The sequence below is a fragment of the Equus przewalskii genome, chromosome 2, assembly GCF_037783145.1.
Source record: "Equus przewalskii isolate Varuska chromosome 2, EquPr2, whole genome shotgun sequence".
In the NCBI taxonomy this organism is placed as follows: domain Eukaryota; kingdom Metazoa; phylum Chordata; class Mammalia; order Perissodactyla; family Equidae; genus Equus; species Equus przewalskii.
The window spans coordinates 15,835,011-15,861,554 of NC_091832.1; the positions used below are offsets into that span (position 1 = coordinate 15,835,011).

Below are 26,544 nucleotides of genomic sequence, written 5' to 3' on the forward strand. Positions count from 1 at the left end.
GATGGTTTAATGAATAAATTAATGTATATTTCCCCTAGCTAGTTCTCCATAGTGAGGTTTCTACATTGTACACATCAATGATATTTCTCTATTTCAAATTACAATTAGTATCATTCACGATGTCGTAGGTTAGATTCCTTGAAAAAACAGACTCTGAGAGGGAGTTTGCCGGCAAGAAGTTTTTTTAGGGAGTGAAGAGGTATGCTTTTGTGATCAGTCCTGGTGGGGGAGTGAAGTAAAGAGGAATGGGCAGAGGAAGGAGTTGAACTGTGAGATGGTAGCCAAACAGATCTCATCTGATCCAGCCCCGCAACCCCTAGGGAGCTCAGCAGATGGAAGGGCCCTTCAAATCTGTGCCACCTTGGAATCACCTTCCTGCCTACCTTGCACCAACAAACCTGAACTCATCCTTCAAAGCTGAATTCGAATGTTTTCGTGTCTGCAAACTTTTCTTTAAAAGTCAGATCAGATTCCTTCCTGCACTCTCCTTTCTCTATGAACCATGCTGCGGTGTAGGAAGAGCTCACATTTAGAACACTTCTCACGCGCTGAGCATGGTGTTAAGCACTCTACGCGTGCATTGTTTCAGATAACTCACAACATACCTGTGTAGTAGGTACTATTATTACCCCCATTCACAGATGAGGAAATTGAGTCTCAGAGAGAAGAAGCCATTTGCCCAACTGAAGTCATTGAGCTGGCGCGTGGCAGGGCTAGGATTTAACCCTAGGCAAGAGGGCCCACCCTCACTCACATCACTCTCACTTATCACTATCACAGACTCACTTAGTCACTGTTATGCTGTACTGCCCTCTAGCTATTGCTTTTATCTTTGTGCTCCAAGCCCTGAGCACAGTACCCAGCTCACACTTAGCATGTAATAAATGTTTGCTGAATGAATGGATAGACATCTCATCAGCATTCCTAGTAAATTTCATCTTAGAAACAGAGCAAATCCAGATGCAATTTATAGGCACAAAGATGACATATTTCATGATCGCAAGGAACAGGAAATTTCACTAAAAGGGTTAAGCTTGGCTATGCTTAACGTGGCAGAAAAAGAGATCAGATGGCTGAAGTGGGCATAGACGGCCATAAAGTAACTGCTAAATGGTTAAAAAGGAAAAAAAGTCTGCTTAGGTACTTAAACATAAGCTTTGTGTTTATGTGTGTGAGTGCATGGACACAGGCCTTTTGGCATCTCTTGCTTCGAGAATCATTGCAAAAAAAAAAATCCACATTCATTCTCCTATGCTGAATAGTGGGAGCAAGTCATAGGTGGATCATGAATTCAGATTAAATAAAATTAAAACAACTTCATGAATCAGGAACTATTCAAAATAGTTGCCCAAAGGTGGATGAGAATCTATAAGGAAAGGTAGAAGATATAGGAATTACAAATAAGTTTCCATTACATAGAAAAACAACTCTTCTTCATTTCCATTAAAACATCAGAATCTGAGAAAACATGTTTAGATAATCAGTGTGGGGAGTTAGCAAAAGGAAGGATTTCAAAGTCATAGGCAATCCTATGAGGCTCAAGTCTTTACATTACCATTCACTAGCAATGTGACCTCGGTTTTCTTTACCTGTAAAATGGGGACAGTGATCTTCAACTTTTAGGATCATTACGGGGATTTAGTAAGGTAAAATATTACTTCCTTTTTCACTCCCTATTGCTGACAGAAGCCACTGTCCCTCCGCTGAACTTCTGTAGAATCAGCATTTTACCAGTCTTGTTTCATAGATCTCCCCCACATTTTTTTCTGAAGTATTTTAAAAAAGTCCCATACATCAAGTCAGTTCATTTTAAATATTTCAGTTGCAAGGATTTCTGTTATTTTATTTTTTTGAGAAAGATTAGCCCTGAGCTAAAATCTGCTGCCAATCTTCCCCTTTTTGCTGAGGAAGACTGGCCCTGAGCTAACATCAGTGCCCATCCTCCTCTGCTTTATACGTGGGATGCCTACCACAGCATGGCTTGCCAAGTGGCACTGTGTCCGCACCCGTGATCTGAACCAGCGAACCCTGGGCCACCGAGAAGTGGAACGTGTGCATTTAACCGCTGTGCCACCGGGCCGGCCCCTGTTATTTTTTTTTTTTAACCAAAAGAAACCCCAGTGTAATCTCCTGGCAAAAAAATAAAGAATCTCTTTGTACACATTATTCAATTTGGTTAATCCCTTAAGGTTAACCCTAATGGGTTCACTGGATAACTCTTCATTTCTCTACCTTGTGTTAGCCCTTTGAATATTCTAATCATGCCCAACACTGTTATACTTCAGAAGCAGATGCATGTTATATTTGCAGTATCTTAACTTTTTAAGTGAACAGTAGCAATCTCAGGTTGAATCTCTTCCTGGTTTTGAAGGACTGATCCACAGATTTGGGCAGTCCTAATTCATTTTCAGAACTTTCTTCGGTTCTTGCTTCAAGGATGTTCTGTGGAAGATTTTTCAATTACTGCCCCGTACTCTTTGGAGATGCCTGGCAAGTGTGCGGCCTTAGGGTCTTGCACCTTTGTTTGTCTGAGGTTAACTTTCACCTGCATGTTCTTTTAATCTGGTCCCATTGAAAAACTTGATCCACTGTGCACGTCAAGCTAGATTTCTCATTGCCAAGTCCATCGGGCTCTTCTTCAAGGTTTTTTCCTCTGTAATTTCCTTAGGGAGGTTTGTGTGCCTTTACTGAATGCCTACTATGCTCCAGCCCTGCAGATCCTGATGTTCCAGATATTTTTCATTTGTGTGGCATTTCAAATAAATGAAGGACATAGAAATTGTAAAGTATTATATAAAAATTAGCTTATAATATTACCATAGCCTTCTCCTTCAAGTTCCCTTAACCTGACCCCAGTAGGCAATACACCACATAGGAAGAGCCTTTGTAGGGAGTTAGGAGACTAGAGATATGGTTCCAGATCATTCCATAGCATTAGTTTAACAAAAATTTATACAAACTTATTGAGTGCCTAGTGGGTTCCAGGCACCTAGTAGGTTTAAAAATGAATGAGGATGGCCCTTGCCTCAAGAACAGGGATTGTGGGGCCGGCCCCGTTGCTGAGTGGTTGAGTTTGCGCGCTCCGCTTCAGTGGCATAGAGTTTAACTGGTTTGGATCCTGGGTGCAGACTGAGCACTACTCATCAAGTCATGCTGGGCCGGCGTCCCACATGCCACAAATAGAAGAACCCACAACTAAAATATACAACTATGTACTGGGGGGACTTCTGGGAAAAGAATCAAAAATTAAAAATAATAATAATAAAAAAAAAGAACAGGGATTATATCTTAACCCTCTTTGTAACTTCCTCTAGGACATAATGTGGTCCATTGAACCTATCTTACAAAGGCTTGTCTGAGCCCACAGATCAGGACTGAATTTCAAATCCTTCACTATGTTACACCAATCATCCCATTTCCTATTATCTTCTCATACTTCCCAAGCAACCTCTTTTACCTGTGGATGACACCAGAAATTTGGATCACCAAAGGAAAACAAACTCAGAAAGGGTCTCCATTAGTCAGGATGGGCACTGTTACATTATGGTAAAAACTCCCAAATCTCAACGGCCCAATCAGCAAAGGTTGTTTTTCTCACTTATGCTTGGTGCCCTTCCCAGGTCAGCTGTGGCTTTGTTGCACGTTGTCTTCACTCTGGGACTGAGGCAGATGGATTAGCCTCTATCCTGAACGTTGCTGCTTATCAGGGCAGCAGGAAAGGGAAATACTGAGAAGCACACAGACTCTTAAAGCATCCACTTGGAAGTGGCCCATATGGCTATTTGCATTTCATTGGCTAATGCAAGCCACATAACCAAGCCTGCTGTGGATGGAGTGGGGAAGTACAATCCACCCGAGAGGCACAGTAAATGTTTGGGAACAATAATGTGGTCTACTACTGTCACTTTACCCTTTTTTTGATTGCCAAACACACAGATTTTGAGCCTCCTGCCCCCTCATGCAGTAAAGACTATTGGGACTATGTTTGTGTCTATAGAAAAACTGAAGAGAGTTCTTTGGGACTTTGCGTGTGTAGGTCCCAAGCTCAGCTGTGTCTCTAACAAGGTTTGAAAGGCTTCCTCAACTGGTGCTTGGATGTAAATACACCCGCTTGCAGTGGCTAGCCCTCAGTAAGTTACAATTCTCATATCAATGTACCTCTATGTGAACTGATGGTTTAGAGGGTCTTTGAAGCTGAGCTTAGAGCTAGACAGTTCTGGGTTCGGATCCTGACTCTACCACTCCCAAACTACTGAGTCTGTTTCCTCTTCTTTAAAATGGGATGACCACCTTGAAGTTTTTCTCTAAGGATGAAATAGAAATATATGCAAAGGGTCTATCATCTTCCCAATCACACCAGGAGCACTCAACAAATATTAGCCACTCCCCACCACTCTCCCCCTAGCATTGATTGTTCTTATTCAGCTCATTAGGCACAAAGTGGGTCAATAACTTCACAGCTTGAAATCAAACAACTATTTCTTAACTACCATGTTTATACCCAGAGTTTCAGGCTCCTTCGGGCTGAAACTTGGCTGCTTTTTCCTGCAATCCAGGTTCCTTTCATTCTATCATTCCAACTAACTAACTAACTAACTGGAAGGAGATTTCCTCTGATCCCACTCTATTTGAACATCTTCTGACTCACTCTTCCTAGTGCCACCCAAGCTTCAATGACACCACTGCTTGCACATAATGTAAACACTTTATTTAATCCACACATTTGTTAATGTTTGTTCAGCTGTCCTGGTGCCCTCTTGTCTTTCATTTTGCTTTAAATTAGCTTTGGTTGATTCTGAGAGTGGAGGTAAGCCAGGTTTGAGTCCGGTGGTTACAAGGAATATGGATAGGGTGGGGGGGTGCAGGAAGTAGGCGGTATGAGTGCACTAGTGCAAATGCATTGCCAGAACTAGGAAAAAAAGATTAGGCTACTGCCTTCCACTGGGGAGAAATAGTCTAAGCTACTCCTTTCTTCTGAGAATGATTAAGCAGTAGAGTGTTCGGGAAGGATCACATTCTGCCCTGATGATATAATCTAAAATTGACACCAAGCTCCCAGAGGGCAGGAACTCAATTTATGGATGGTTTACATAGAGCAACATGGCCCATCTTCATGTGTTAGTTATTCCCATCAGCCACTAGTGTTTAACGACCACTTATAAGACTGTAATTTCCACAGCCTCTACTTTTCTTGTATCTACCCAACCTCTTTGACTTTGTACAAGCTGTCCTCCTCTACTCCAAATTTTCTTTCCCTACTCACAGCCTTGCTTCTGTCTCTGCATGGCAAACTCCTATTCATTTATTCAGACTTAGCCTGAACCTTACCTTTAAGGGTGAAGCTTTCTTTGGGGCACCCATCCCCATCCAGTCTGATAGTTAAGTCTTGCTTCTTCTCTGTTCCCATGGCACAAGTACAAATCTCTATCATATTGCATTGAGATTAATTGTTTACATGTCTGCTTCTCCAGAAGCCTAGGAGCGCATTGAGGATAGAGAATCTATTGATTCCCTTTCGACTCCCTAGTATTTAGCCCAATGCCTGGTACAGGGTAGGTGCTAGATAAATGATTATTGAATGCTGTTTAAGTATGCATAGTGACCAACACCCAAGTGTTGTTATTAAATAGGAGTTAGCGGTGCTGAGAGCTTCCCAGTGGCCTTTGTATAGACTTTTTTTTTCATCTAATACATGAAATATAAAGTATTATACAAAGATATCCAGGGAATTTGGAAGGCTCCTCCAGGGATGGAAATGATAGGAGAGGCTGTCTCATGTTTTTCTCTCTTCCTCTTGCAGATCTTGGCTCATTTTAAATTCATTTCTCATTTCCTGCTTTGTCTTACAATAGAGGGAGACAAGGATCAGGTAAAGCCTCATTTGTCTAAGTGGCTGTGGGTCATGTGAAGTGTTGAACACCCTGGCATTGACGCACTGCCAGTGCCGCAGAGTCAAGGTTTTTGTAGGGATACTGTAGGCCAGCTCGGGGTTGGGTTTCTTTCAGGGAATTTGTAATCCAGATGAGGCTGGGAAAAGATTGCAAACAACACAATAACACCTCTATTTCATTGCTTTGAACAATCTGTTTCTCTTAAGGATCTGGCCCCTGAGTTAGATACCATCTCCTCTTTAAGGGCTCTCCTGCTCTACACCTCCCCTCCCAGCCTGCCCTCATCTCCCAAGACTGTGAACTGCTCTTTTTGCTGCTGACATTTGACCTTGTACTTAATAATAACTGTCATTGGGGGCCTTTATTTGATGGTAGCCTGTGCATTGTCTGTTTTGCTAGGTAGATATGATTATTTTTTCCATTTAATAGGCAAGAAAATACACACGAAGAGGAACTAAACAACTTGATGTAGGCACACAGGAAGCAAGCTATGGAACATGAGATTGAACCTAGGTCTGCCTTCTCAATCTGAGCTTTAAGCTTCACCCCCCTCACCCCAAATCCCCCCCGCCACTGTGGCCATTACAACATTTTTTGGGGGTGAGGGAAGGGTGTTCCTCCATCCTTTGCTATAAGGGGCTTGTGCTTTCCTTCTCAAAGGCTGCTGACCCCTAAGCCCCATCCTCATTCTGGCAGCTATCCAGACACAAGTCTTTCTACTCTTTTACTCCATTATCTGGCTGACTCCACTCAAGTGGCTCAGAAAGATTCCTAGTTTGGGACTTTAATGACCTTGATCCCAGTTTTACGTTAAAGCCTGGTGACTATTGGCCTCAGTTTCTTCCTCTGACGAACAGGGATGATCTCAGCTTTGCCCATCTCCTTAAATGCATGACCCAGACTGCTCTTTAGTACTCTTTTGCCCATAGTCCCACTCAGATGATGGTGGGCTGAGACCTGAAGGGCTGGGAAGAAGAGGAGTGTTAGCTGTGTTATCAAGCATCCACCCAATGGCCCAAGAAAGAAGCAGAAACTTCCAATTCCCTTGGCAACTTGGTAGAAGAGGGAACTTCTGTCTTCTCAGGAAAGCTGGCAAGGGTGGCCTCCTCTTCAGGATACTATTTCTCATGGTGTGTTGTGATTATCTCATTTATTTGCTTCCCACTAGACTGAGTTCTTAAAGTATAGAGACTGTATGTTATTTATCTTACTGCTTCCAGTCTTGTCCAAGCCATCATCCTGCACCTGGATAATGGAGCCTCTGACTTCCACCACTGTCCTCTCACCATCTGCTCTCGGCACAGTCACCAGAATGATTTTTTGAAAGCACCTGTTGGATCATTTCGCCCCTGCAGTGGCTCCATTTTAGCCGAGATCCTGACAGTGGTTTACAGGACCCCACTCTCTGACCTTATCTCCACATTCCTCTCCCATTTGCTCACCCCGCTGGAATTGTCCTGGCCTCCTCACCATTTCTAACACTTCCAGGAATGCTTTTGCCCCAGGGCCTTTCAACTAGCTGTTCCTTCTGCCTGGGACACTCTTTCCCAGACAACAGCATGGCTCACTCCCTCGCTTCTTACAAGTTTCTCCTTAAAGTCACCTATGAATTGGGCTCTCCCTAATGGCTCTATTTAAAATCCCATTCTGGAATCTTGGAATTGGAATAAGATGTTATGAATCTATCTTGATTTCTCTTCCATGAAATCCTCTTTGCTACCCCCATTACTTTGCTCCACACGTCTAGATTTTTTGATAAGTCTCTTGTCTCCTCCTCTAAATATTTGCCTTCCTCCCTCCCTTTTGCCCCAGTGCAGGCTTAAGGCCATTCACCTAGATTAATGCATGAGTTTACTTGGCGAACGAGGTGAGGCGTAATGAAACAGGAAAATATGACATCTCACCTGAGGTGAAGGTGGAACGGGAGTTGGACTCGGAAGACATTGGGTTTGAATCCTGGCTCAAGTTTTTAACTCTTCTGAGCCTCAATTTCATCAGCTGTGAAGATGCGCATAGGAGTCCTATCTCAGGGACTTCATGAAAGCATTGAATGAGAAGACATGTGAAAGCACCTGGCCTGTGGTCTCCACCAACCCCGGAGTCCACTGGGTCAGAACCTCGTCTGGCTTATTCTCCGCAGAAGTCCCAGCACCTAACACAGGGTGCAGCTGAAGTATTTGTTGAACACATGAACATATTATTGATGAATAAATGGTTAATGTTAAAAAAAAATCCCCTCTCCCTCTTTCTCCAATTTTCCTCATACCCCTTACCCTGGTCTATTTTTTCCCACAGCACTAAACACCTCCTATCATACCAAATAATTTTTTTGTTATGTTTATCGTCTTTTTCCTCATACTAGATGATAACTCCGAGAAGGAAGGGTATTCCCCACCCCCCTCTCCTGTTCACTGACACATCTCAAGCACTAAAATAGCGTCTGACAACGTTAGTAGTGATTGGCAAATATTTGTTGAATAATCGGATGTACCTTTTCATCCTCAAAATCGTGCTAGAGCCTCACATAGAAAAGGTGTATAGGAGTGCTTTGAATCCTCAGTGCCTAAAAATGCTTGGCAAATGGAAGGAGTTCGATGTTTGCTGAAGCAATTGGGTACTTAGCTCCTTAAATACCAGAGGTCTTTATCCCCATTAGACTACGTCAAATTCAGGGCCAATTCACTCCGGCCTCTCGTTTTCCTCTCATCCAATCAACCTAGCACTCTTCTCACACATATCCCAGTATCCAAATACCGAGCACCTACTCTGAGTCCAAAAGCAAGCCTGGTGCTTCAGACGTGACTAACGCGGATGACGCAACATACGCGTCTGCGTGCAATTAAGTGTGAAATTACAGGGCAGATTGGCAGTGCTAACAGTGTAGAGGAAGAGCCAGCGAAGACTGACGTAGAAGTAAACTCCAAAGTTCACGAGTGGCCCGAACTCCCCTACTAAACGCTCCACCTGTTGATAGCAAGGGCCATAACCTGGGCAGCCACTTCAGAATCATTAAGGGCCTTTAGAGTTCCAGTTCCTTCGTTTTAAGAAGGAAGCTCAGGCTAGGCCCAGGAAAGGCCTTGGCAGAGATGGGTCTAGAACCCCGGACTTGGGCAGTGCTGAAAGAAGGATGTCCTGAAGGTGCAAGGTGCCTTTCTTGGGGCCTGTAGAGTCCGCGGTGTGCCAAGTTGGAGAAGGCGTCCGGTTTCCTGGAAAGGCTAAGGTGCCTGTCGCTACGGTGAGGTGGCAGGGATTGACGGGGAGGGGGGCGGGGGGCAGGGTCACGAGGTGCCGTTCCCCCGAAGCAAGAGGCTCCTGGAATCCGCGGGCAGGGTCCGAGGCCGCAGGTCCCTGCTGTCCTCAACCGCCGCCCGCGCCGCCCCCAATTCCCAGTCGCCACTCTGAGGCGCAGAGACCCTCAAGTCGCTCCGAGCTGCCAGCCACTCGATGACTAGCCTTGCGCCGAGGGAGAGCCCCTGGAGACCCGGGGCACTACTTGTCCCAGCGGAGGGATCCCGCGCGCCTCGCTGCGGCGTTACCGCGGATGGCCGTGACGCCGCCGACGCCGTGCCGGTGGCGCAGCGACGTCGCGGGAGGTGGGGGCGGTGGCGGCGGGGGCGGGATGGGGAGCGTGTCGGGAAGTAGTTCCGGGTGCGCGGCCCCGGATGTTGGCTGCTCCCGCCGCCGCTGCCGCCGCCGCCGCCGCCGCCGCGCCGCTTTCGGCGCTGCTCTGGGCCTCGGTCGCTCGCACCAGGCGCCGTTGGGACCTTTCCCGGGGGTGGGGGGCGGAGACGCACGCAGCGGCCGGGGGCTCGGCCGGGCCGTCCCGGCCTGCGCAGCCTGAGGTGAGCGCCCGCCGCTGGGGCGGCCGGGCCAGGGCGGCGGGCGAGGAGGCGGGGCTGGGGCATCTCCCGGGACGGAGGCAGGGGCTGCCCTTCGCGAGACGCCCTCTCCCTTCTCTCAGCCGTGGCCGCCCTGCGGGGCGAGCGGCGAGCGGCGGGCGGGGCAGGGGGCCCGGGGCCCGCGCCCGGGCTGGGGCCTGGCGGGCGCCGAGGGCTGGGTCCCTCCCTCCCCCGCGGCGCTTCTCAGCTGCTGCTGCCCCTCAGCCGGGAAGCGGCGGCTCCGCGCCTCCCGCCCCTCCCCCAGGCGGGGCCGGGGGAGCCAGAAGGGGTTCCCGAGGGCGCCGCGTCGTAAGACAGTAGCCATCTCCTCCTCCGTGACCTGCCCCCCGGCCTGGGCTGGCCCCCTGCCCCGGCCCGATGCAGCTGCTTCCCTCTAGGCTTGGGGGTGCTTTTCGGCCGGTGCGGTGGGCCGTCCCTGACGCCCCGGGGATGCCCTTCGGCGTGAGGAGGCCCGTGCGAGGGGCCTGCGTTCCCACCCATCCTGTCGCCGCGTCCTTTGCCGGCATTAGGGCAGCGGCAGCCGTTCCATGCGGACGTGTTGCTGTCCTGTGTGTGTTGCATCCTGCCCACGTGGTAGGGTGTCCCCCCCGCACCCCCCGCCTCTCCATTTTTGCAGCTGGTGAGGAGGGAGGTGCACAGGGTGGTTTTTCCTCTGCGATTTCCTCCGGCTGGCGTGGAAGGTGTCAGGGTCAGTTTGCTTTGCTGAGGCCGACGGTTGGTTAGCTGGAAGAAGCCAGACTTGTACTCTCTGAAATCGAGGCTAGTAGGGGACATAACAGGGCTGAGTTTCATTGACATCTTTCCTCCTTCTTGAGCTGCTCTTGTGCTTTTCTCTTCTGCTTAATCCTAAAGAGAGAATAAGTTCTAGCCGCTGCTGCCTCGAGGTGTATGGTTTTCACTTCTCCGTTCTACTTTTTGTGTGTGTGGTTGGCGAAGATTTTTCTTTTTTGGGTTGTGCAATCCACGTCTCTCTCGCTGCTAGTTGGACTCCTGAATGAGCTGAGCTGGGCTGGCCAGGTAGTCAGAGATTGGTGGGCATCTTTTTTGTCTTTTCCTGGCATTTATTTTTTTACTTCCGTTTTGTTCCCCAGTGAAACAAGCTGCATGTCGTGGAAGTGTTACATACATAGCTCTTCACTTGCGAGGCAGCACTAAATAGTTTCTCTGAGTCACTTGTTTGTTGGGAGAGCTTTTATTTCACTTTCTCTCTCTTTCTATTGAATATCATTGCGCTCTCTGTTTTTTGAAACTGGTTTTGAAACATGTCTTTTGAGTAGTTTCTTTCCTTAATGTCTCTTCCAGGTTAAGGTTTCCATCTTCCTGTGTTTCGCTCTGTGACCACAGATGGTTCCCTTAACAGGGAACGGGCACAGTAGCAGTAAGAGAAGCCTTTTATTCCTCCTAGACTTTAGCACATGTTTAAAAAAAGTAGTAACTCCTCTCTATCTTCCTGTTTGGATGGCATATATAGATGTGATTGAAGAGTTTTAGATAAACTTGAGGATTTCTGTGTTCTTTTTGTGTTTCTTCAGTTGAGGTGAATCTTGTTCTTGGTTTTGTGCTGTTCAAGATACTGGGGAGTTTCTCATGTTTTTATTATATAGTTTTTGGATGGGGTCAGGACATGTTTATTTTGGCTCTTTTTGGTTCATTAGTTTGGGTGAAATAAAAAATCTTAATATTTTGAGGTCACTTTTTAGATTCCAGAATGACGAGCATTCTCACTTTTTCTTGCCTTGTTTTTTGCATTGTGCATTCTCTTTGAGTATATTTTTGTTTTTTTTCCCTTTTATCTAGTACAGTTGTTAGTACATTCTCCCTCTATGTAAAATAAAAATGTTTAAATACAGATTCTATCTGTTTTCATCATGCTAAGTATGGGTGGGGCAGTGGAAAATAGAGAATGTTTTTCTGATACATTGAGGCATATCGTTTAGTAAGTCAGTCAGCATTTGTGTACTTCTGCAAGATAACTGTGCTATGTGTGAAGTAGTCTGTATGAAGAGACAAGGAATAAAATATGTGGTCTCTTCAAACGCTTCAACTTCTGTTGGAGAAACAACAGATAGCATACATCATTCATAATTACCAAGCAACTTCAAACTCCTGGTTGGGATAACAGTGTAACCAAAGTCAAAGTGAGATTTGAAAAAGATAGGACTTTTCGAAGGGGAAGAGATGTATTCCAGGAGAGAGAAGGGGTATTTGCAAAGACAGAGAAGTGACAATGTACAAAATATACCAAGCAGCTTGACTGGCACAGAGAATCTGTAGCGGTGAATAATAATAAGTGAGTTTAGGATTGGTGAGCAGGTATTTGTGGAGAACCTATCAAGGATATAGGGTTTAGTTTGATAGGGTATCACAATGGGTTCTAAAGAATGAGAGTTAAATTGACGCATATTCTTTCTTTGGAAGGTTTTTGTATTAGCTGAGTGTCCTGGAGTGGGGAGACTGACTGGAATGCTCTTGGACAGTTTTAGGAATAAGATGATGAGGGTCTGACATAAGATAGTGATTATGGGAATAAAATAATAGCTAATGTTTATTGAGTACTTACTGCATGCCAGGCATTGTTCTAGGCTCTTTAGATGTGTTTAACTCATAAAATCTTCATAATAAGGTCTTACTATTCTTTTAAAAAAACTGAGTTACAGAGAGGTTAAGTAACTTGCCCAAAATCCCATAGAGAGTTAGCACCAGAGCCATGATTTGAACCCAGGCAGTCTGGCCTTTGAGCTTATACGTTTAATCGTTAAGTTATACTGTCCTAAGAAAGTGTATAGAATATATAAAAAGATGTATGTGTGAGTAGAAATTAATGTGAACTTAGTGATGACGGAGTGTGGGCAAAGGGAAGAGAGCAAATGAAACATTAAAAGATTAAAGCCTAGAATCCTGGGAAGATGGCTGATAATAGGAAGTTATCACTGTGAAGGAAAATGAGCTAAGATTGGTTATATGGGCAAGACTAAGATTGTGTACAATCAATTTTTCAGTAGCAGGCTAGTCTGCCATTCCTCATAGTCTTCTCTCCTTGTTGGTTTGGCTCTGGAAATGCAGACTAGTATTAATCTAAGCAAAACAATTAGAGAAACATCTATTTAGATGGAAAAAAATGTATACCACATTGCAAAGCCATATAGAAATAGCATAGAAATTGTTTATTTTGGTTGAGCTACACCACTGCTTCCTAGCCATAGTGAAGATAATCAAGAGTTGGCTAGAGTAATATTGAAGTGTCTGTAGAACATCGCTGTATGATGAATAGAGATGAAACGTAGATTGTGCATTAGGGCTGTAGGTAGTAGTCAAAAGCATGAGTAGATGAGTGTTGGGAGGTTAGTATAATGGAGAAAGAGCTTTGAGGTTTGATATTTGGGTGACGTAGGCTAATAGATAAAGAATCCTTTTTTTTTATTGTGAGAAAGATTGGCCCTGAGCTAACATCTGTTGCCAATCTTCCTTTTTGTGCTTGAGGAAGATTGTCACTGAGCTAACATCTGTGCCAGTCTTCCTCTACTTTATATGGGATGCTGCCACAGTGTGGCTTGATGAGTGGTCCTAGGTCCATGCCAGGGATCTGAACCCATGAACCCCAGGCCACAAAGTGGAGTGCGTGAACTTAACCACTATGCCACCAGGCCGGCCCCATGGGTAAAGCATTCTGAGAAGACCCAGGAAGTGTATCAGTGCCACAGAAGCCAAGGATAGGAAGGGTAGTTGGTTGACAGTATCTGATATAGTCTTGAAGTTCAGAAACAGTGATCATGATGAAAAGACTGTTGAACTAGGAGTAGGAGGTAATTTGTAACCTTAGAGAGCATTTTGAAAGGAAGGGTAAGAATAGATGCCAGATTTGTTTTCCACAGAAGGACTTGTAGAGACGTTATGATCTAGTGTGGTAATTCTTAGTATTTTCTCCAAAGGCTTCCTGCGGTCTCGTTCTTGTCCACATGTCAGAGCTACTCAAATATCAGAAAACTCTCTTTTTCCTTTAAAAAAGAAACAAACTTGTGTTCTAAAGCCAGTGATTTATACTTTTAACGGTTCTCTCAAACTTTTCTTCTCATTCTTTTTTTAAACAGTTTTATTGAGATATAATTCACATACTATACAGTTCACCTATTTAAAGTATACAATTCAATGGTTTTTAGTATATTTACCAAGTTGTGCAGCAATCACGACAGTCATCTTTAGATGTGTCATCATCCCCCCCAAAAAATGTCTCTGCCCGTTAACAGTCACTCCCTAACCACCACTCCTCCCATCCCGGTCTTAGGCAACCACTATTGTACTTCTATAGATTTGCCTATTCTGGACATTTCATATAAGTGGACTCATACGACATATGGTCTTTTGTGCCTGGCTTCTGTCACTTAGCATAATGTTTCAAGGGTCATCTGTGTTGTAATGTATGTCAGTATCTCCTTCCTTTTTATTGTTGAATAATAGTCCATTGTATGGCTATACCACCTTTTATGTGTCCGTTCATCAGCTGATGGACAGTTGGGTTTCTTACTCTTTTAAAAACCCTTCCCTGTCTTTATCTGAATCCTCACCCTGCCAACTCTACCCCTCCCATGGCTTTTCTTTTAGATTATAATCTCTGCTATGTATTCTACTAGGCATTGAGTATATAAAGATGAATAAGACATGGCTCTCGGGGCGGGCCCAGTGGCGCAGCGGTTAAGTGCGCACATTCCGCTTCTTGGTGGCCCGGGGTTCGCTGGTTCGGATCCTGGGTACGGACATGGCACCGCTTGACAAGCCATGCTGTGGTAGGCGTCCCACATATAAAGTGGAGGAAGATGGGCACGGATGTTAGCTCAGGGCCAGCCTTCCTTAGCAAAAAGAGGAGGATTGGCGGCAGTTAGCTCAGGGCTAATCTTCCTCAAAAAAAAAAAAGAAAAGACATGGCCCTCAAACGTTTATGTACAGTCATGCTGCTTAACGATGGGGATATATTCTGAGAAAGGCATCATTAGCCCATTCCGTTGAGGAAACATCATAGCATGTACTTACACAAATGTAGATGGTATAGCCTACTACACGCCTAGGCTATATGGTAGTAATCTTGAGGGACCGCTGTCATATATGCAATCCAACGTTGACAGAAATACCATTGTGTGGTGCGTGATTGTAGTATGTTTATTGTTTACAAATGTTTTCTCGTATGTTATCTCGTTTGAGCTCACAACAACCCTGTGATGTCGGCAAAGCATTTTTTAAGATGAATAATCTGAAGTTTAGATTAGATGACTTGCTCAATATTGCACACTTAAATCAATGATGGAGAAATTAGATCTTCTTAGTTCAGATCCATTGCTATTTCCACTACTCTGTGCTGTTATTCTAATTTAAAGAATCCCCGTGTGAATTACTGGAGAATTGGAGGGGCTGGGAAATCCCCTTACTTAGAGAATCAGTAATTTTTTTTTTATTGAGTTATTGATAGGTTACAATCTTGTGAAATTTCACTTGTACATTAATGTTTGTCAGTCGTGTTGTAGGTGCACCACTTCACCCTTTGTGCCCACCCCCCACCCCACCTTTCCCCTGGTATCCACTAAACTGTTCTTAGTCCATAATTTTAAATTCCTCATATGAGTGGAGTCATACACAGATTATCCTTCTCTCGCTGGCTTATTTCACTTAACATAAGAGAATCAGTAATTTTTAATGTTTAATCTTCAGGACTTAAAACGAAGAGATTTTTCTTACCAGATTCTGTCACTTGTTTGCTCTGTGATTTAGATATCATTTCATATTTCTGCCTTTTCTTTCAGAACTTTAGTGGGGATTAATATGATGATGATGATAGTGGTAGTGATGAAATTAATAGCTAACATTTTCTGAGGCTGTCTTGTGGACCCCAAAGTGTTCTAAGTACTTTACATTTATTATTCATATAATCCTCACAACAACTCTAAAAGGTAGATTTTATTATTATAAAAATTTTAGATATGAGGAAACAGGCACAGAGAAGTTAAGTAACTTGCCTAAGGATGTAGCTAGGAATGGAAAGAGCTGGGATTTGAACCCCTGGGGTCTGTTTTCAGAACTCAGTGGCTCTTAATCACTACACTGTACTGTTGACTGTGTTATGAACTAATAGAGGGTAATATTTCAAGTAGGGGCATGACCAGAATATAAAGATTGGATTTTGAATATAGTTGGGGAAGTGAACAGCAAAATTAAGTTGACATTGCATCCACGTTTCTTTTAAATATGAACCTAACACTGCAGGGTACAGAGATACATGTTGTTTAGGCATTCAGGTACATTTGTTTTGTTTGTCCCTGCTAAGAGCGTCTCAACTCAGACATTGCATTATTTGCAGTGCTCTTCACTGTTGGCTTTGTTAGTCACTTAGCTTTCCACATTGCCTCTATTCAGTAACCTTGGCGGAGTGTGTTAAAGCTCACTTTTACCTCTCCTCAGCCTTCTTCAACTGAATTTTTATTTTCCCTTTTGAACAGTCAGGCTTTCAGTGCTAGATGGAGGTACTCTTTACCTCCTCCACCCCAAAACTCGGAAACACCACAGTGGGATTTGATAACAACTGTCAAAGAATTTGACCATCTTAACTGGCATAACTGGATTTGAGTGCACAAACAACAAGAACCAAAGCACAGTGTTTTGGTTAAAGAGATTGACTTATACTGAAATTGGAAAAGGCATCTGCTATACAGGATTTTGGATTTAATATAATTTGTTATAACCGGATCAGCAAAGCATTGTTACTGTGGGCCATCTGTTGGAATATAGAAATAGCTTTGTTATATGGAGCCAGATGTTGTATTTATATTTATAACAATGTCATTCTACTTAAGTAACCTTTTGTAGTTAGGTACCTTCGGCTGCTATTCTGCTTGTCATATCAACTGATAACCTGAGAATGAAATGTCTTTCAAAGTGGTTATTGCTTTTCTGTAGAATTGAGACAAAACAACTGAAACAGAAAGGAAATGAGACACACATATGGTATCAAACTTTAATGCTGTAACAAGATAAAATCTGGGATAAGTATGAATATAAGATCATTAGGACCATATTCAATAAAAACTCTTACTTTGGGGCCAGCCCCATGGCATAGTGGTTAAGTTCGGTGTGCTCGGCTTTGGTGGCCTGGGTTCGCAGGTTTGGATCCTGGATGCAGGCCTACACTATGTGTCAGGCATGCTGTGGTGGCACCCCACATACAAAATAGAGGAAGATTGGCACAAATGTTGGCTCAGGGCAAATATTCTGCAGCAAAAAAAAAAAAGAACTCTTACTTTGACACCATTAATAAGCCTAGTTTCTAATAATTACTAATCCACTCTGGTTGCTCTAAGAATTTTGCTGTAAATCTAAAGTGATTACATTTTGGTATAATCAGGCCTACATTAAACTGGCCTATCTGACCTATTTCCCTTTGTCAATGGGTGAAGTAGTCTGTAATGAAAGAGTCTCTAGAAACCCTGCATATTCTTAGTCCTTTTGAGCTGCTATAGCAAAATACTACACAGCCTGGTTAGCTTAAAAATGACAGAAATTGATTGCTCACAGTTCTGGGGGCTGGAAAGTCTGTGAAGTTACCAGCATGATCGCCTTCTGGTGAGAGCCTCCTTCCTGGTTCATGGCCAGCACCTTCTTGCTGTGTCCTCACATGGTGGAAGGGGCAAGGGATCTCTCTGGAGCACTTTGATCCCAAAGACCCCGCCTCCTAATACCATCATCTTTGGAGGTTAGGATCTCAGCATATGAATTTTGGGGAAGCGCAAACATTTCAAACCATAGCATTGACTACTTTTTCATTATCTTCAAGTCATGTAGAGAGGGTCATGGATTCCGTTGAAGAGCTGACATTATTCCTGGATGACCCTGTGTTTGAAGGAGACTTTATCCGATAAACTGACTTTTAGTTAAAGTTTTCATCTAGAGTATAAGGCTAAAAGTTGTAACTTAATTTTCCTACCTAGACAGAGTCATACCCAGTGATACAGTGGTTTCAAGGAAATACAGTTCATCTGATTGATTGGTAGAGTATGGTGCTGATGTGACCTTATTAAAGATCTTGGAAATTGTAATCAGCTTTTTCCTAGGGTTGAGACCTGGCCTTACTGTTTGTTGATACAGATTTGTGAGTTGAATGGATGAAGAGGGAAGACTGCTGGAACTCATTAATAACAATTTCAAATTCTCTTTGCTTACAGAAAGATGGTATTGGGAGAGGAGTGCAATATGGTAGAAATAACTTATTGGTAAGATCTTAGATTTTGGCTGGTGGGTACATGGGTGCTTATTAAAAATAACTGGAAAGTTTTTGTGGCTTGTCTTTAGAGCTTTGGGAAATTAATTACAGACACAACAGTTAAATATACTGCAGTCAGGAGCAGGTTGACTCTCCTGAATGAAGATGGAGCATATTGTCATGGCAGGAGATAAACAAAATGTGGCATCAGTTTTTGCTAGTGTGGGTGGATCTGAATCAGTGACATGCTTTACCTGTCTACCCTGTGTAAGGAGCTGTTGATAGTATTGTCCCGCCATGTATATACATAGAGAGTAATCACCATCAGAAACGGCATCTTTGCATATAAGAGGAAGTCATGTTTTATAGTGTTTATTGTAGGGCACATGTGTTTTGAAAAGATTTCCACCTTACATTTGAATAATACTTTTTGGAAAGCATTTTCTCTGATCTGTTGGATTTTGGAGCCTCACGACATCCCTGTAATATAGGTAGGGGAAGCAATATTCCTGTTGACAAATGGAGAAAATGAGATACAACCTAAGACTTACTTAACATCACTTAATTATTTAGTAATAGAGCAGAGACAGGAACTCAGATCCTGCCTTCTGTTTCTAGTTTTGTACTCTTTAGTAGAAAACTGACAGAGTTTTTATGAAGAACATAGTTTGGATTTTTGAGGTAGAAATTAAAGGTTATAGACCCCAAAGGACCTGGGCTACTTGGAGCAGAACTTGTCTTGTGATCATATCGGACTAGGGGACATAAAACTATTGGGAGCAAATTCTTTTTTTTGTTAAATTTGGATCCATTTCCAGTCTTTGGATATATTTTTACTTGAGCCTGCATTCTTTGCCTTTGTAGAATTCTGGAGGTAAGGAGGAGACGGAATCAGAAGGGAAACCTTTAAGGATTTCTGAATAGCAGATTTGGTCTTTTTTTGTGGAAGTACACATCTATAAAATATAGACATTGAGAAATTGTACCTGCAACATGATTCTGCTGAGGGTGCTTAAGAGTGACAATATATAAAGAAGTTATAACTGCATAGAAAAAAAGACTGGGAAAGAAAACATCACAATGGGTAGTCTTTATTTTCTCCTTTGAACCTGTTTATGTTTTCTAAGTTCTCTACAATAAGCGTATATCATTTTTATAGTTGGAAAAAATCAATGTATGTCTGATTTTTATGATTCAAATGAGAATTTGGAAAAACATGGATCATAGCACTTTTGAACAGTTTAAACACTTGGTACTATCTAAGTATTTTGCTTTCTAGGCAGTTATATTAATAAATCAGTTTGATAAATTATTTGATTATAAAATTTATGGGTTGAGTTCTGGATGTATTAAGTGTTTTGAGTTTTTTCTTTGCATCAGGATTTGATCATTAGCTTCTGCTGATCAAGAAGTTAATTTTAGTCCCCTAGAAGCAAACAAGACCTTAGGTTTATTTACGGTAACTGCTTATCGATAAATGACCTAAAAATCACACTGATTTATTTTATTTTTTTTAAAGATTTTATTTTTCCTTTTTCTCCTCAAAGCCCCCTGGTACGTAGTTGTATATTTTTAGTTGTGAGTCCTTCTAGTTGTGGCATGTGGGATGCCGCCTCAGCATGGCTTGATGAGCAGTGCCATGTCTGTGCCCAGGATCTGAACTGGCAAAACCCTGGGCTGCCGAAGCGGAGCGCACAAACTTAACCACTCGGCCATGGGGCCGGCCCCCACACACACTGATTTATAATGAAGACTGGACTCATATGCTTCCATTTCTTTGGCAGGTTTCTAATAAAAAAAAAAAACAAATTGTTAGTGCTTCTTTAAGCTGTTGTTTTCATCTGGGAACATGGGACTCATTAACTTCTCTCACTCGGTTGCTCATTTATTCACCATCTGCTCTGTCCTGGGCACTGTACTAAATGCTAGGGACACAAGTAAATGGATCCCTGTCAGCAAAGACTACAGCTTTTAGTTTGGGAGAGGCATCACAGAGATATCCTTGGTATATGGAAGTATCCTAGGATTTCTTCTGTTTTCTAGTTTTTAACAGAGAAGGGCAGAATGACTAGTTTGTTTGTTTGAAGAACTTAATGCATTTAGTAGTGTGGATAGAATGACTTTAAGACGAGCTCATGGCCTCATAGTTATTTCTTTGACTGCACAATATTGAAAATCATTGATCTAAAGAATTTCTTCATCTAAGGAGCATTTCTTATTGAGGTGGATGACCTAGGCATTCAGATTTGTATCAGATTTGTTTTGGGAGCGTATTAAGAAACCTTGTATTGACTTTTGTAGAATAGAGACTGGTTTTTTTTTGTCTGTTATCCTCTATACTTAGCACTGTACGTGACATAATATGCGTTGTTATATATTCATTATACTAGTAAATGCAAAGGTATTTCATGTTTAAGCTTAATTTTAAGAATTTTAATACTGATACAAATATATCAAAAATTATCTTTTGTCTAGTAAATGGTATATAAAGTAGCTCCTAGAGTCTCAAGAGTTATTCAGAACAGTGAGATATCCCAGTAAAATACTTGAGATATATAGCCTTTTGGCTACTCTTAGTACATCTGTAGTCTCTGGTAGCTATAAGGTAGTCTATTTGTTGTTAGTTGTTTTTTTTAAAGATTGACACCTGGGCTAACAACTGTTGCCAATTTTTTTTTTTTAAGGATTGCCACCTGGGCTAACAACTGATGCCAATCTTTTTTTTTTTTCCCCTGCTTTATCTCCCCAAACCCCCCCTGTACACAGCTGTATATCTTAGTTGCAGGTCCTTCTAGTTGTGGGACGCCGCCTCAACTAGCCTGACGAGCGGTGCCATGTCCGCGCCCAGGATCCGAACCCTGGGCCACCGCAGCGGAGCGTGCGAACTTAACCACTCGGCCACGGAGGCGGCCCCTATTGTTAGTTTTGAGGCAAAATTTGCTTCTAACTTCATCTCTTTTTCCTAGTCTTTCTCTGTGGAACAGTAGAGACCTAGTTTGCCTTCTTTAAGAAGATAACCCTTCAAATATTTGAATGTGATTATTCACTGAGCAAATATCTCTTGAGCACCTGCGCCTGCAAGACATTGTCCTGGGCATTGTGAGCAATCCAAAGGTAATTAAGAGGCATAGTCTGTTCACAAAGAACTGATAGAAAGAGTCATGGGTTTATTTAAGAGAGAGTTTTTGCTTATGATGACTGGGAACGCTTCATGAAGGAGATAGTTTGAATTGAGATTAATGATGGTGCATTCTAGGCTGAGAGGATAATCAAAAACAGAGATGAGGAAGCATAAATGCAAGTTAGATGAGTAGCAAGAGGCCTAGGTTTGCTGTTTCACAAATTGTCCTCCAGGATATTAAAAATGTTCATTGTTGAATCCTCAGCACCTGGAGGAGTGTTTGGCAAAGAATTGGAGCTCAGTAAATATTTGTTGAATGAATGAATAAATGGTCACATTTAGGAAGTACTAAACATCCTCTTCTTGAAGAGTCACAAAATACTTTAGGATATTGAACATTTTGATAAGCCCTTTAGAGGAAAAAAAGTGCTTATCTCAAACTTATTTGACTGCAATGCTTATTAACAACTCTTGAAATCCTCTGGAAAATATTACTCTGGGGTCTCTATGGTGGAGATGACATGAAGGCTGGAAAATGTTTTCTTCTCCAAGCTAAACACACCCAGTTTCTTCAGTCATTCTACACTTGACATTTGGCTTCTAAACTCCTCCCTAGTGTGGTATCTCTCCCCACAAGCATTCTAGCATGTAAGTGTTCTTAAAATCTGGTGCTTAGAACACAATACTGTAGTTGTGAACTAACCAGTAGAGAGTGCATGGATCTGCTGCACTCCTTGGTCTGGATACTATTCTTCTAATGAAGCCTAAGATTGTATTTTGTTTCTTTTTAGCAGCTGAGTCACTCTCTTGGCTCATATTCAGTTCTCATTAATTTCTAAGAAGTTCTTTGAGTAGATTCAGAGAGATTTCCTATTAGTATAGCTAACAAATGAATGCCCATTTTCTTCTGATTGAGTCTAGGCTGTTTTCTCAGAAGTACTAGTCATTCTTAAGCTTCCTGAAGTCTGAGAAAGAAAAGAAAAAGAATTAATTGTACAATGCTGGAGTTACCAAGTAACACAAAAGTCCAGCTGCACTGCTGAGTATATGCAAAAGTAGATAAAATATAATGAATCCCCATATATGTATTACAGATTCATTAAGCTCTTTGCCACATGTATCTCAACTGTCTTTTTTTCTTTTTCTTTTTTGCTTAAGTATTTTAAAGAAAATCATAGACGTCTTTTCATTCCTACAAACTTCAGTATGCACCTCTAAAACATAGATATTTTCTTACTGGACCACGTGCCATCGTTGTATCAAACAAAATTGATTTTGTGTTTCTTAGGTGTCATCTAATATGCAGTTCATAATAAAATGTCCTCAATTGTTTAAAAATGTCATTTTACAGTAGGTCTTTAATTGATCAAGGTCTAGACAAGGGCTACATGTTACATTTGGTGGTTATGTTTCTTATCTCTTTTATCCTAGCACAGTCCCTCCTTACTTCCTGGCATAATTTCACTCCATCCACTCCTTTGACCCTTCATGTCTCTGTACAAAGTTCTGTTACTGTTCCTTTTGAAAATATCTGTAAGAGTTTTTCTTTCTTTACAGCAATTCAAATGTTTTGGAATATTTATTATGTACAAAACATGTGCTAGGCTTTGTGGGAGATAGAAAGGTAATTTGACATGTACCTGGCCTGCTAGGAGCCAGCAATCCAGTGGTAGAGACAGATCCATACAGAAACAACATGAAACAGATTATTTGCCTTCCAGTGGGTCATGCCTTGATTATATAGCCTCCCATTTTTTTTCCCCTTTGGAAAATGCTGTCAGTGGAATCTTCTTTATACTTTACTTTAATATCATCTCTTAATCGGGAATCCACAGTTGATTTCCTCTTGAATCAATCCAAACTGCTGTTTTGGGCCTAGCTCTCACTGTCACACTAACTCCCACCTGTACCTAAAGTAGAACTCCTTAATGCACAAACATACTTTTCTTTTAACTAAATTTATATTGTTGTGTAGAATGTCGTTTCTTAAACAAGATTATAAATATTTTTAGAGTAGAAATCTTAACTTCTTTTGTATAACACTGGGAAGCTTAGTAGGTACTTTTGGAGAGTCTTGGTATGGATGCCAGTGGGCCTATTCTTGCTACCTTCTACCCTCCCAGAGTCAGCCAGAGCTCCTGCCAGTTAAAAGTCAATAATCCAGGTCTGAGTCTCTTCTCTTACCCCCAAAGCCTCCTTAAAAAAAGCTCATTCAGTGGTCTAAATCAAGATGACAGATACGAGGTTTTGCATGTTGCACTTCCCTGTCACCATGTCCATGGTAAACTACTATTTACTGGTTGTGTTTAGACATGACCTTCTCAGTGTAGCACTTTAGGCAGCTACTATCAAGCATAAATGGTAAATGATATGAAACCTTTCTGCTATTCTTGTCCTATACCAGTAATTCCTGAATTGTGCTGTAAATCAGAATCACCTGAGATATTTTTAGTTAATTGGTTTCCCTAGGTTTCATTCTGGACTCTTGAATCAGGATTTCCGGGAGTAGGATAGAAATGATGCTTATAAAGTTGGCATTGATTTGTAGGCTGGCTTGGGGACCAGACGGGTATTTATTTTGTTAAACGGCTCTAGCAGTGGAGACTATAGCTTCCCATCTTTTCACTTGCAGTACAGCATGTCATTCCTCTGATAATTGGTATGTTCTGATACATTCAGTTTACTTTTCAGGCATGTGGCAGGATCTCTTGCTTTGAATTACACCAGGCAAAGCACATGAATCAAATGCCCAAGATAAAGATACAGGATCCAGAGGTGGCATCTTGGTTTTCTAAATATAGCTGAGCTTAAATTTAAAGCTTCAAAACCCTTCAGCCCTCTGAAAGCTTGTTCTCTCTCTGTTTAGTGAATACCTTTAAAAGTTTAAAATGGAAGAGTTCAGCAGTTTGGAGGGAATAATCTTTTGAGTTTTTCATATTTCTCGTATAGTCAATAAAGGTGATTTAAACATATAATGTGATTGTTTCATATACTTTCGTTGGGTTTTCCAAAAGATAGATCTATAAGTTAGGAAAAGTTCTTTATTAGTCTACATGATTTGATATTGGGACCAGAAGTTGTGGTTGTTACTGAGTAGAGAGACTGAAGCTTCAGGATTATCCAGTGAGTTAATGACAGCCCCAGAAATAGAATCCTGTGTTATTTGCTTGAGTTATGATTTGGTTTGAAGAGGGTGGCCTGTGATCTGTTTACATAAATTGCAGGAAGTAAGGTTTGGGGTTTGGAAGAAGTTATAGCTCTGTGATGTTTGGCCAAGAAGCTCCCCTCCCCCGCGTTTACCACCTGTTTTGTTGACACCAGTCCTTAACTGTGGAGGGTAAAGAGGCAGTTAGTTAGTTCAGACTTACACTTCCTACTCTTAAAAAGCTGAAGCTAATTGTTGGTTGGTATGGTTTTTTTCATCATCTGTTATAAGAGAATAACTAGACCTGGCCCTGGTTTTGTTTTAGGAGGAGAGAGGTATAGCCCAAGTGGTTGAGTTGTAGATACTAGTGGAGTAGTTTCCTATAGAATTTTTTCACGGTGTATAAAACTTTTGTGAACCATGAGTGTATTTTCATTAAACAGAATTAATAAACCATGTAGTTTGGAAATAATGGAGCCCATCAGAAAACAAACTTTCCTGAACGACTAATGTTTTAAAGGGTTATAGATTTGAAAATAATTGCTATAATAGAGTTTCTTTCTGGTGAAGTCATTACTTTTCCTCTTCCAGTTTGGGGGATGGAAGTGGCTCCTGTGGCACTAGTGAAGGAAGAAGCAGGAACTAAACAGAAGAAAGAACATTTGTGTGTGATGGTTCTAAAGTTGCTCTTTTTTTTTTTTTAAAGATTTTATTTTTCCTTCTTCTCCCCAAAGCCCCCCGGTACATAGTTGTATATTTTTAGTTGTGGGTCCTTCTAGTTGTGGCATGTGGGATGCCGCTTCAGCGTGGCTTGATCAGCTGTGCCATGTCCTCACCCAGGATTTGAACCACTGAAACCCTGGGCCGGCGAAGCGGAGCGCACGAACTTAACCACTCAGCCACGGGGCTGGCCCCCTAAAGTTGCTCTTTAAAAAAAAAATAAACCAGCCTTATTGAGATATAATTCACCTCTTTAAAGTGTAAAATTCAGTGTTTTTTAGTTTTTTCATAGGGTTGTGTAACCATCATTGCAATCTAATTTTAGAACATTTTTCTCCTAAAAGAAACCACACACCCATTAGCAGTCAGTCTCCTTTACTTTTCTCTTCTTCCCAAACTCTGACACTACTAATCTAATCTAACTACTAACCAACAATCTGACTACTAATATAAACTTGCCTGTCTTGGACATTTGATAGAAATGGAATCATGTAATATGTAGTCTTGTGACTGGCTTCTTTCACTTAGCATGTTTTCAAGGGTCACACATGTTTCGTGTATCATTCCTTTTTTTCCCCAAAATAATATTCCACTGTATGGATATGACACATCTTATTTATCTGTTTGTCAGTGGGCATTTGGATTATTTCTACTTTGTTGCTATTATGATTTAATGCTGCTATGAATATTTGTTTACACATTTTTCTGTGGATGTTCATATCTCATTGTGGTTTTGATTTGCATTTCTCTAATGACAAATGATACTGAACATCTTTTCATGTACTTATTGGACATTTGTATATCTTCTTTGTAGCAATGTTTATTCAGATCTTTGCCCCTTTTTTTTTTTTTTGTGCACTCACGTACTCTACCCCTGAGCAAGCTATGTCTTTGAATCTTTGCCCATTTTTCAATTGGGTTCTCTTTTTATTATTGAGTTGTAAGAGTTCTTTATATATTCTTGATACCTACCTTGTTCTAACTGCAGTTTCATCCTAAATTACTTGCTTGGAGGCAGAGAGAAGTGATGGATACAAAGACTGTATTAAAAAGATATGCTGAGTTTTCAGTCAGATCTTGTTGGTTCTTACTTTAAATTTACTCTCTTTTTCCAATTCTTGAGGAACCTGGTTTATTCATTCATTAAACAGATATGACTGCAACTATATACCAGGTTTTGGGAATATAACAGAATGAAACAGTTAAAGTTCCACCTCTCATGGAGCTTGCATTCCAGTGGGAGAAACAGGCAGGAAACAAAAATCATATCAGATGGTGATGAGAGCTGTGAAGAATAAAACAGGGTATTGGGGATATCTTCACCTTTCCTGATTTCTTAATCTCTTTCTCTCTGCTCTGTTTGATCTTATTGCACTTACCATTTATTTTCATTTTACACAATTTGCAGCTAAACTTTTATTTTCCTCTTCTAATTCTTAACCTCCTTGTAGTTTGGTTTTTGCTCTCACTAGTCTACAAAAGCCGCCATCTATAATATTAGTGATCTTCTGTTAAAGCCAATATTCTCA

The 26,544-nt window shown here is 41.8% G+C and overlaps 1 protein-coding gene and 1 long non-coding RNA gene across 20 annotated transcripts in view; one reads left to right on the plus strand and one right to left on the minus strand.

The window, feature by feature from the left end:
- Positions 1–4,686: 4,686 nt before the first annotated feature.
- LOC139081923 (uncharacterized) lies at positions 4,687–9,487 on the minus strand. The gene is made up of 3 exons (XR_011537423.1): positions 8,383–9,487; positions 7,796–8,059; positions 4,687–6,027 (listed from the first exon to the last, which is right to left on the minus strand). It is a non-coding gene; the product is annotated as an uncharacterized lncRNA (long non-coding RNA).
- The window catches only part of FOXJ3 (forkhead box J3), a 133,944-nt gene continuing 116,054 nt past the window's right edge, over positions 8,655–26,544 (plus strand). For 2 of the 19 annotated variants that reach the window (XM_070609999.1, XM_070610009.1), the window contains exon 1: positions 8,740–9,126. Coding sequence is in view for 2 of the 19 variants with exons in the window: in XM_070609993.1 (XP_070466094.1) it covers positions 9,511–9,628 (118 nt within the window). In the remaining 17 variants the exon portion in view is untranslated. Of the gene's footprint in view, positions 9,127–9,463; positions 9,734–20,234; positions 21,144–26,544 lie in introns of those variants that run through there. The other 17 variants (XM_070610006.1, XM_070610005.1, XM_070609995.1 and 14 more) reach the window with 17 other exon arrangements.